Source organism: Rutilus rutilus (assembly GCF_951802725.1).
Source record: "Rutilus rutilus genome assembly, chromosome: 1".
Taxonomy (NCBI): Eukaryota; Metazoa; Chordata; class Actinopteri; order Cypriniformes; family Leuciscidae; genus Rutilus; species Rutilus rutilus.
The window spans coordinates 63543027-63555538 of record NC_140209.1 but is presented as its reverse complement, the minus strand read 5'-3'; the positions used below and the strand labels follow the sequence as shown (position 1 = coordinate 63555538).

The window sequence follows — 12512 nt, the reverse complement described above, 5'->3', positions numbered from 1 at the left end:
AACGGTTTGGTTTGTTATAAACGTCAGAGATGTAGCTATGACACTGCATACATATGAATAATTATAACAATGGACTTCCATATGAAAAAATTATAGCCACGTTAATGACGTTTGTAAGAAACCAAACCGTTTGTAAATCCGTCAAGATTTCAGCGAGATAAGAGGATTTATGTGCGTGCTGATCACTCACCTTAATTCACAGAGTCCTGTGGTAAGATGGCCGCCGGTAATGCCGGAAGTGACTCCGCCTTAAGACATCTAGCCTTTATATGATATCTATGGTAGTTATCGCGAGGCTAGTGACAGAGCATTGGGAATGTTTTTTTTTCTTTTTTTACTCCGCCCGGGCCCGGGGTATTATTATTTTTTAATAACGCAGGTTAAAATACGGGAGATTTACGGGAAAATACTAATACGGGAGGACGGCAGGAAAGAAGGGTAAAATACGTGACTTTCCCGGCCAAAGCGGGATACTTGACACGACAGGTATGCAACAGAGACTGGTCGATTACACTTGAATTACTTATAAATGTTACATTTTTACTGATAATATTTGTTAAACTAGCTTAAATGTTGGCAGTATGAAAAATGATATAAAATATACTGTAAAATATGCAAGCCAGTGGTTGTATCGAGGATTTTATTTTAAATTTAGAGGATTTAAGTTCATCAGTAGACATTAATATGAAAATTAATTGTATATATATATATATTTTTTTTTTTTAAGTAAAATGAATATTAAAAATGAATCAACTATGCTGTGTAAAATCAACCCATTATGCTGGGTTAAATAAACAACCCAATTGTTTTTAACCCAGTATTTTTAGAGTGTATCATCTATAGCAGGCGTAGCCAACATCAGTCCTGATGAGTGTTGCTCCAACCCTGATAAAAACTCTCTGTAGCTTTCTAGTAACCTTAATGCAGAGTTTCCACTGCACGATTTTTAAAGTAGTCGGGTCACTGTTCTTTTCACCCTGCGGGACTATCCGGGGTAACATTCAGTTGCTGCTGTGCGCACATTTCACGATGGATCGCGACAGGGGGTTTCACATTGCATGACTTTACAAAAGAAAGAATCGCCGACAACTTCTGTCTGGTCCGCAAACTACATTTCACAACCAAACACACGCGAGACTGAAACTGTTAATAAAAATGGTAGCTTTGAAAAAAAAAAGCTTGCAATCCAAATTGTCTGTGCGCTGATTTGCAGTGAAAATGAGAAAAATGAAAAACAGGTTATGCAGGAGGAAATGGTTGGGGAGACGAGGGGAGCAAGGACTGTGTGTTTATGCAAAGAGAGTTGGGGGTAAATAAACAATATTTTAATGTGCTGCTGGTCAATGTTTGTGCAAATGTTTGTGCTTTATTTGATATAATTGTAAAGCTTGTGATATAACTGTAAAGAAATTCTTCCACTAAACATGACACAAGTGCCGGCATGAGATCTAGCGCCGTTACGGTGGAAACTGGACAACAGAGACTGGTCGATTACACTTGAATTACTTATAAATGTTCCATTGTTTCTGATAATATTTGTTAAACTAGCTTAAATATTGGCAATATGAATTAAAAATGATAACAAATATACTATATACTGTAAAATATGCAAGCCAGTGGTTGTATCGAGTATTGTTTTTAAATTTAGAGGATTTAAGTTCATCAGTAGACATTAAATCATGTATGAAGTAAAAAAAAAAAAAAAGAAGAAAAAAAAAAAAGTAAAATGAATATTGAAAATGAATCAACTCTGCTGGGTTAAATAAACAACCCAGTTGTTTTTAACCCAGTGTTTTTTAGAGTGTATCATCTATAGCAGGCGTAGCCAACGTCAGTCCTGATGAGTGTTGCTCCAACCCTGATTAAAACTCACATGTCTGTAGCTTTCTAGTAACCTTAATGCAGAGTTTCCACTGCACAATTTTTAAAGTAGTCGGGTCACTGTTCTTTTCACCCTGCGGGACTATCTGCGGTAACATTCAGTTGCTGCTGTGTGCACATTTCACGATGGATCGCGACAGGGGGTTTCACATTGCATGACTTTACAAAAGAAAGAATCGCCGACAACTTTTGTCTGGTCCGCAAACTACATTTCACAACCAAACACACGCGAGAGCGGCGAGACTGAAATTGTTATTAAAAATGGTAGCCTTAAAAAAAAAAAAAGCTTGCAATCCAAATTGTCTGTGCGCTGATTTGCAGTGAAAATGAGAAAAAGGAGGAAATGGTTGGGGAGACGCGGGGAGCAAGGACTGTGTGTTTCTGCAAAGAGAGTTGGGCGTAAATAAATAATTTTGTAATGTGCTTCTGGTCAAGCAAATGTTTGTGCTTTGTTTGATATAAATTATAAAGCTTGTGATATAACTGTAAAGCTTGTGTGTTCTGATATTCTGGTCTATAACTTCTCCCCGAACTTCCCGCTGCCCTGTATCTTGATCTCTCATTGGCTGTAGATCATCACTAATGTAATTTTCAGTCAGAACACGTTTCACACAGCAAGATTTTCCAGATTTTTAGTATGCCAAATATCTCACGACTCATCAACGATTTTCTTTTAGATCATGTCTTTGATAATGCAAACTGCATGTTTGTCTCTTGTGTGAATGAGCACCGATTTGCCTCTGATTTCAGGCATTTGTCTGTGATTTGGCAAGATCTGTCGGCGAGTGAAAATCAGGGCTAAAATCGTGCAGTGTGAACTTGGGTTTAAGAACATTAGTGTGTCGACCAGAGCTAAAAAATATTTTTTAAAGCTCTTAATATTTCTTTGTCATTCAAGTTTCACTATAGCAGATAGTTCAGCAGCTTCATGATACTCACACAAGGTCAGAGGTCACAGCAGGTCCATTACTGAATTCAGGGGGTTGAAACATGGAGTTGTTACTCTTCATGGACACACAGCTGAATCCTGAAGATGGTCCACTACTGAATTCAGGGGGTTGAAACATGGAGTTGTTACTCTTCATGGACACACAGCTGAATCCTGAAGATGGTCCATTACTGAATTCAGGGGGTTGAAACATGGAGTTGTTACTCTTCATGGACACACAGCTGAATCCTGAAGATGGTCCACTACTGAATTCAGGGGGTTGAAACATGGAGTTGTTACTCTTCATGGACACACAGCTGAATCCTGAAGATGGTCCATTACTGAATTCAGGGGGCTGAAACATGGAGTTGTTACTCTTCATGGACACACAGCTGAATCCTGAAGATGGTCCACTACTGAATTCAGGGGGTTGAAACATGGAGTTGTTACTCTTCATGGACACACAGCTGAATCCTGAAGATGGTCCACTACTGAATTCAGGGGGTTGAAACATGGAGTTGTTGCTCTTCATGGACACACAGCTGAATCCTGAAGATGGTCCATTACTGAATTCAGGGGGCTGAAACATGGAGTTGTTACTCTTCATGGACACACAGCTGAATCCTGAAGATGGTCCATTACTGAATTCAGGGGGCTGAAACATGGAGATGTTACTCTTCATGGACACACAGCTGGATACTGGAGATGGTGCTCTCTGAGTGTGAACAGACGCCTCCTCCTCTCTCTCGTCATTCACACTCATTTTACAGACAGTCCTCCTTCTCTTCCTCCTTGATGAGAGACTTGATTTCAGACCTGTTTGTGTATACAGAGAACATACAAAATACACAACTAAATTTGACACACTGTAGTAAATTATAAATGAAAATTTTCTGTAAATTCACAGTTAAAGTACAGCAGACTGTCTGTATTTCTGTACTTCATCCAATAGAGTGAAACACCACCAGGATAAATCACTGCTGTCTCTAATGCATAGAGTAAATTTCACAGTGTGATTGGGCTTCTTTCAACACAAGCTTCAGCCGTCTGACCTCTTGTCCATTTCATTGCCTTTCCCAGTTATAGTCAGTTATTAAAAACTGTTCAGCTTATAATAAAACATCAGGCATGTGTTTTGTTTATTCAGTTGTGCTACTTCTAGATGTTTCTGATTTTTGTTTTTAATTGTCTTGTATGCGTGATGTTTCATCAGCTGATTAACACATAGGCCTACTTAATCCTTCCTCCCAAAAAGTGTTCAATTTTCAATGTATTTATCTCCTAAAATGCTATTGAATATTGTGTGATCTTTAAAATAACAGTAGGTCATTTTGTGGTGAAATCATTTGTTACTGGATAATTAAGTGAAATCACAGGGGAGTTACAGGAGTTTTAAAATCCTCAATAGAAGTAAATATACAAGACTGTCCCAGACTCCCAGGTCTGATAAATACCAAAGCTCAGCGCCACATTAACACACACTAAATCCACACACTCTAATATATCCTATCAGAGCAGTATTTGAGGCTAAGCATACCACACGTTCCCATGTTCAGAAATTTGCTTTGAAAAATTGAGATGTAAAGATTTTTTTTTTTTTAGAAAAACTAAATTAAATGGATATTATATATGGTTGTAAAATGTAAAGTGATGCATAATTAATGGGTACCGAGACTAGTATGTATTTTGCTAAATAACCTAATTTATCATGACCTAATAACAACCACTTCAATTAATCAAGTGTCTTCTGTCACACAGGATCTGCTGAACAGACATCTGATCTAGAAGATGATTTTCGTACAAAATATTGAAAAGTTAATACATCTAAATACATGAAAAGTTAGGCTACTTGTATTTGATGTGTTTCTCATCGGGTATGTAATCAAAAGTTCTCCACACACACTGATCCGGTCTTCACACACATCAAGTGCAAAGACCGTGGGTCTTGGTTCATATTTCAGTGATCTAAATATATTATCTATTTTTGTCTCGAAGCATATAATGGACATATAATGCTATGTTTACGTGTTTATCTCCCAAATTAGTTCTTATAAGGATTAACAATTCACAAAATAAAAGTAAAATCAGGATCGATGTAAATAAGACTAAAAAACATAATATTACAAAATAACATATTAAATGATCCTGTTAAAAATCGATGATTATTAACTTATCAAACATTGTTCACTGTTTCCGTGAAGTGAGTTTCGATTGTATATCGATCAAACTGTAACATGTGACCTTGTTTGAGTTTAAGTGCGACATGTTTAGAGTAAATGCTCCGTATTAATACAGCTAAAAATGTTTTAACGAACTTACTTTAACCCGTGAAGACATTTCTGTTTCTGAATCTTCTGAAATGGCGTCCACAAGTTACGGCTGCTGTGCTTTCGCTTTCATCATGAGTCACGTGAGTTCTGCTAAAAACAAGCTCCGCCCCAAACTGAACTGAACTTGTGGTGACGTGCTACACGATCTACTGCAGTGCCAGTTAAAAAAAAAAAAAAAAAAAAAAAACCTTTATTAAAAGTACATTTGGAAATGATTATATCACTATTAAACCTGGCACATAAATTCATGTGAATTTGGAAAAAGCTTATTTAAAGCTTGTTAATATTATGCAAGAGCTTATAGTTGTCCAATGATTTCAATCGCAGGAGTTTATGGGAGATGGTAGGAAATCTCTCTCTTTCTGTTTAATGATTGCTCTGCTGTTTTTCCTTTTGAGTCTTACAGTATGTTTAATGTTACAGTGTCTTTTTGTTGTGGTAATTTTTTGAAAAATAAATGTCATTGTGGTTTAGCCTATCTTTTATCATCATCATCACCATCATCATCATCCCTGTACCTCTCATTGAATATTTAGGCTACACATAATTTATTGTTGTTTTTAACTGCTCTTGTGTGTTTCCCCCCTGTGTGTTTGATAAATCTATAAGTTATTCCTGTTGCTCAGTCAGTAGAGAAAGGCACTAACAACACCAATGTGTTCAATTCCCATTATAATGCCGGAACTGATCAAAAATGTCGGATAAAAAGGTAGGCGACCTGCCAAATGTGTAAATGTAGCGTGTTTTTAGATACACTTACTTACATAAATACATATACATTGTTTTGTACAACTGTAATTGTATTGTTTTTCTTTCAATAAAGCCTCGATGCACACTTCAACCAGTAGATGGCGGAAATTCACCATACATTGATTTCCACACAGTCATAAAACGCCACAAGAAGAAGGAGAAAAAGAAAAGCAATCGGGCATGACATCAGATAGGTCATATTATTCCATATCCGAAAGTGTATTTCATTTACATGCTGTAAATGTTGTACATGAAGTGTGTGTCCCAATCAGGAATGTCACAGTGTTTTTCCTTCCACATTCCTGGAGAAAATTACAGGCGGCATCAGCTGTTGTTTCAGAGTCATGTGGAAACTTAATTCATGTTTGATTCAATATCTCTTGAGTTTACATGGAGGAATTATTAGAAATGTTTTTTTTTTATTATTATTATTTTTTACATTTCTTTGACCATACCGATGTTGTGCTGTAATGAACATTTGTGCATTCAGGCTTTTTATGAAGGTATTTATTCTGCTTTAAAACAATTACATCATCGCCAAACCACAGTGACTGAGAGACTATGAGAAGAAAGAGAAGAACATCCAAAAATCATGTTCAAATGGGCCGTTATAATGACAGCAAGGTTTGTGAAGCATAACGTTTTTTCAATATGTTTATTTCAATCTCAGGCTGCTGAAAAAGACAATGTATGATTTTATTTATGTATGTAAATATAACACATTTATATGTAAAATGATATAGATTTCCAGACGGTTTGACTGGCTTATCACTGCAGTGATGAATCAGCTGTTGCTTTACATATAGAGATGGTATAGGAACTAGAAATACTGAAATTGGACTATGTTTTTACTTTAACTTTAAACTGTATATTTTATTGCTGTGAAATGTGAAAACTCTTCTAGATGCTTTTCTTTTCTGGTTGAGAAGTAATTATATTTCTGGTAATAATAGCACCAAGTAATGTTAACAATGACAACATAAGTCTATTATTTCACCAGTCATTTAAATGTTAGTTTTATAAATTTAAAGGTGATTCATGGAGAACTAAATGGGTTTTCTTCCTCTGAAATCCCCAATGCCTCTCTATGAGGAGACATGGATTACTGTATATGGTGTTTAAAGGATAACCAGTCGAAATAATAACAGGATAAATACTTGTAATAAATAAGGCATCTGTTGTATCTTATAACAAAAGCCAATCTGTAGTGTACAGTGAGCTGAATGTACATGACATTACCACAAATAAAATGAAGGAAAGCCTTGAATTTTTTATGACCAACAAGTTTGCTGTAGTTTTAATCAAAGACTGTCAGTCCTCTAACATGATTACTGAACTTTGTTCAATTGCTAATGATTTGACACAAACTCTGGGTTGTACGGTCTTTAAAGGGATAGTTCACCCAAAAGTGAAAATTAGTCCATGATTTACTCATCCTCAAGTTATCCTAGGTGTATATATGACATTCTTCTTTCACACTAATATAATCAGAGTTATATTAAAAATGTCCAGGCTCCTTCAAGCTTTATAATGGCAGTGATTGGCTTTTGTCAGCATTGCGATTCTTTGTACAATTCTTTTAATTTCACTCGATAAATTTAAACAACATATTATTCAATATAGATTTATAAAGGCTGTCAAGTTGCTCAAGCAAGTGGCAAAACGTGAATGTACTTTTCTTATGTTAAAATCACCAACATTTTAAATGAAAACTTACAATTGACAAAAAATAAAAAAAATTGCATTTAAAACTTTATACAAGAAATTGTTTTTCCATTATGTCGCCTTTTTAAGGTAAGGTGTAGATCTCTGCACTGCTGTATCCGCGCTGCTCCTGGAAGGCCTTGACGGACCGCATCCGCATGCATTGTGAACGCTCTCACCTGTTAAAGGTGCCGTATGTAAGAATGACACCTATTGGTCGAAATCGGTACTGCAGTCCAAATTCAAAATATCGGAGAGTGTTGTTTCCTCTCCTCCTCCTCCTCAAACTCGAGCAACCAGTCGCTCATCCAGCAGAATCATCAGCTCCACTAGTGATTAAGAGAAAGGTGTCCTCACTATGGAGTGAGCCTGAATTATAAAAATAAAAAAAATAAAAAACACATTGAGCGGAAAAATAAAGCCACACATCGCATATCTTCAACGGATCATCTACCAGCACAGTGTGTTGATAGAAAGTATATATATTTAGTTGTAGCAAAAACGTTTGTGGCGAAACAACAAATTTGGGGCTCATCACATAAGGTGTGTGTGAAATGGATATCTGCAACGCTGGTTCTGAAATGGCACGAAGGCAGGGCCGGATTAACAATTTCCTGTGCCCTGGGCAACAAGACTCAAGGCCCCCCGTAGTTAGGGGGGTTCGGGGGCATGCTCCCCCGAGGAAATTTGGATTTCTCTGACCTACATATGTGCAATTTAGGACTTTTGAAGGCCAAAAAATTATAAGAAATAGGCTAGCTTTAAAACCTTGTCATTAGATTATATACCTGCTCTCTCCTCATCTTCATATTTCTTTTTCTCTCAGTCTTCTTATCCTGGCCTGTTTCTACCCCTCCTAAAGCTGAACTTTGACTGATAGTCTTTTCATTTTCGTCTGTGTCAGTGACGAAAGTAAACATAGGCTCAACTGATATTTATATGTTTTATGAATCATTTTCTTAGACATGTTAATTTACTCAAGGCTACCAGGAAAGCTGTAGCCTAAGTCAGTATTGACATTAGGAACCTTCTGCAAGCTTTGGGATTTGAAAACGTCTGTTTTTAAATGTTAAAAGTAATTTTAAATAATACAAATTATAGAGTACGTTTAACGCAGTTGGTGGAATTGGCAGACGTTCCCTTAAGCATCGTACGCTGTGGAAACGCGTCAAAGCATTCTCAGGTATAATTATGCAGCATTAATGCATGAATGATTTTGAACGAATATTTCATCATGTCGATATACAATGGTCACATAATGTTAAAACTAATCTTGCTATTGATATCTTTGTTAGACTACCGACCCTATAGAACAAATGTCCGGCTAATATCGAGCCTGAAACGAACTTTACCGCGCTCAACCAGCGGGAGTGCATTTCACGAATTAGTAATCGCTGGCGTTCAGCGGGGAGGGAGGAATGTCTGCGTGAACCCGCGTAGATGCACTTTATGCAGTGAAGACTGAAAAGAGTTTGATAACTTTATTAAATTTCTGTGAATTTCCTACCTGTCAGGGCCCCCTAGATCTCATCGGCCCCTGGGCAAGTGCCCAGTTGCCCTAATGGTTAATCCGGCCCTGCACGAAGGAGTGACCTTTTGGTTACACCATGTGTTCATCTGAGATCAGTGGACTACTCCAGTGCTATTGCGCCTAATGAAGATTATCAGAGGACGTGTTAACTGAGATGGTTGAGCAAAAATGGTTTGGTGACAAAAGGAAAAATCAATGCCTTAAACGGCGAGATCAGGCTAAAAGTAACGGGCCACATTTACTAGCCTTGTTACTATTGGAGGCCCTAACTACAAGTATTATATATCAGTATATGAGCCAAAGGTTTCACATTACAGTAGACTGGGCAGAGTCTTGGTAAATTACAATTCCAAGGCAAACACTTGGCATTGCCCTTGTATCAAAGGTAGGAAATCATGCCTGCATAAGAGCATTGCAAATAAAATGGTGTCTCTTTCAAATGAAGCGGCAGCTCTTCACAACGCTTCCACAAGCAGAGGCAGAGATTGAACCATCACAACATGAGGACCCGTCTGGCCAACAGTGGGAATATCCTCCAGAGTCTGAAGGCCTGAAGCAGACGGTACAGTATATATACCATAATAAAACGCTTCCTGATGTTTTTACAGAAGATGTAAAGAAGGAAGATATTCCTCATCTTATTCCTGAGGAAGAGTTCTGCTCTCAGTGGCCTGGACCTGTTCATCTCAGTGCTCCTGTCCTCATCTCCAGAAATGCTAAAGTGGCGATGCTCAATGGTCTAGTGACTGGTAGGCATTGTTGGTTTGTCAGTTTTGAATATTGAATATTTAATAATTATTAAGACATTTGTTCATGTCAGTGTGCAGTAAGTTTGCATTGCTCCAGTATTTGGGGCAGTATTAGGTTAAAGTATGCAATACAATATATTTTCCAAGTGATTGTTTTACATTGTCCTATTAATGTCTGTGTATTTTCCTTTTCAGGAATATCCACATATTGCATGAAGTGCAGTAATTGTGGTGTGTGTTACCAATACCAGGACTGGATGCATGGGCCTCACAATTTCAATGATCAAGTGCTGCTAACCATCTTTCTGTGCATCTTCATAAGAAATTCTGTGCAGGTTTAGCTTCTTCAATTAGTTATTTGTGAAATGGAAAAAACATTAGTCTTAAGATTTTTCATCCTGAACTAACGCTGATACTTGTTCTTATGTCTATTCTCACTAAGGCTCATGTCTCAGTTGGGAGCAAAGGACATCACATGTGCCTTACCCAAAAGAGTCAGAGTTTTTTCATGTCTAAAATGTGGTCGTCATCCTCCAGTTGTTGTAATGGATTTACACAGAAAGGGAATGTTCAGCATGGCAGGTAATACAAAATTCACAGGTTTATTTATTTATTTTATTTTCTAATTTGCAGCTAAGTTGTGTAAATATAATTTCTCTTCTTTATCCAGTCAGTGACATTAGTGAACCACATGAAACCTGCAATGGGGAGGTGAATTCAGAGGACTTCTGGGAGACTTTCAATGCAGAGGATTGCAACTGGCTTGTTGAAAACTGAGTTTATTACTGGAGGTTTTTTTCTTTTATGAAACATGACAATTATGCACAAGAATGTAAACCATTTCGGTCTCTTGTGAATACTTTGTGAGTTCTTCACATCATGCAGATCCACTGTGTGCGGCTGGACGTAAAGAGACAAAATGGATCTGTTGCCATTATTTAGAAGAGTGTGGAGAGTTTGTATTGCTACTTTATTTCCTAAATGATCTTAGCTTGGGAAAGAAATCCTTACAACATAAAACCCAGTTTTGAGCACTGGACCCCTGGTTCGGCAGACATACACGCAAGGCACCAACAGTGTTAAACACAGTGGCAAAAAATGCAGAGCTCAAGTGCACAAGACCTCATCGCTGAAACGGACATGACAGAGGAAAGACTCAGTGATGAATTAATGAAGCTAAAGGTATTTTCAATAAACAACTCGCTATGAATTTCTTTATAGCTTCTTACATTTTGCAATTTAAAAGTGATGATGGTAAGATGAAAACCACTCATCACCATACAGGTCTAAATTAGTTATTACTTTCAAGGCATACCTATGAGTCAAGTCAAGTATATTTGTATAGCGCTTTTCACAATACAGATTGTATCAAAGCAGCTTCACAGTATTAAATTAAAATAATACAACAAGGTTTGTTTCTAGTGGAATTTATTGATTGATAAAATCAAATTAAATATCCCCAGAATATCCCCAACTGAGCAAGCCAAAGGCAACAGTGGCAAGGAACCGAAAAACTCCATCAAGTGACCTAATGGTGTCCTAAAACTCCATCAGGTGACCCAATGGAGGAAAAAAAAAACCTTGGGAGAACCCAGGCTCAGTCGGGGGCCAGTTCTCCTCTGGCGTTTATTAACTAGAGGCCGGATTGTAGTTTGAACTGTAAGATTAAAAATATTATATGAATGCCTGGCTGAAGAGATGCGACTTTAATCTAGTTTTAAACTGGGAGAGCGAGTCTGAGCAACGAACAGTATCAGGAAGACTATTCCAGAGTTTTGGGGCTAAATGTGAAAATGCTCTCCCTCCTTTGGTGGTTCTGGATATCCTAGGTATGACCAAAAGCCTTGAATTTAGTGATCTTAAAGAGCGCGATGGATTATAGGGCGATAGAAGATCCGTTAAATAGACTGGAGCTAAGCCGTTTAGGGCTTTATAAGTCAGTAGCAATACCTTATAATTAATACGGAACTTTATAGGTAACCAATGCAGTGATGATAAAATCGGTGTTATATGATCATATTTTCTTGATCTAGTAAGAACTCTAGCGGCGGCATTTTGGACTAACTGTAGCTTGTTAATTGAGGATGCAGGACAACCGGCTAATAAAGCATTACAGTAATCTAGTCTCGAGGTCATGAATGCATGAACTAACTTTTCTGCATCAGAAACTGATAGCATATTACGTAGCTTAGCAATGTTTCTAAGGTGGAAAAAGGCTGTTCTTGTAACATATGAAATATGATTTTCGAAAGACAGGTTGCAGTCGAGTATAACACCCGAGTATAACTAACCTATAAATAAGTAGTTTCACAGTGTCAATGATAATTGTAATGCTAGTATCAAACATATGTGTTCTCCAACAACAGGTTGCAGACATTGAGGAGACTGAGAGGAGAGATGCAGACCAGAACTGCATACAACAAAATATTTCAGGAAGTTTGGGGATCATCGGGTATTTCTTGTGCTCTGAGTTCAAATGCACATATTAAAAAAGTTGAGTTTCATTTACTAAAACTATTCTTTTCAGGTGGATGGGCTGTCATTTAATGCCCTCACAGCAAAATCCCCAGTGTTAAATCAACACTCCTCGGTGTACATATAGGTCCAACTACAGAGTGTTAAAAATGAACACTGAAGCA

General features: G+C 37.3%; 1 protein-coding gene and 1 long non-coding RNA gene across 3 annotated transcripts in view; one reads left to right on the top strand and one right to left on the bottom strand.

The window, feature by feature from the left end:
- LOC311295282 (uncharacterized protein) overlaps nucleotides 1-5230 on the bottom strand; it is a 38976-nt gene extending 33746 nt beyond the window's left edge. Inside the window, exons 1-2 of one of the 2 annotated variants that reach the window (XM_084416584.1) lie at nucleotides 5129-5230; nucleotides 2821-3625 (exon numbers count right to left, since the gene is read on the bottom strand). In XM_084416584.1, coding sequence (XP_084272710.1) covers nucleotides 2821-3572 — 752 coding nt within the window. In that variant the 5' untranslated portion in view covers nucleotides 3573-3625; nucleotides 5129-5230. The remainder of the gene's footprint in view (nucleotides 1-2820; nucleotides 3626-5128) is intronic. The other variant, XM_084416585.1, reaches the window with a different exon arrangement.
- Nucleotides 1-12512, top strand: part of LOC311296775 — a 95599-nt gene that overhangs the window by 49823 nt on the left and 33264 nt on the right. The gene's annotated exons all lie outside the window — the stretch shown is intronic.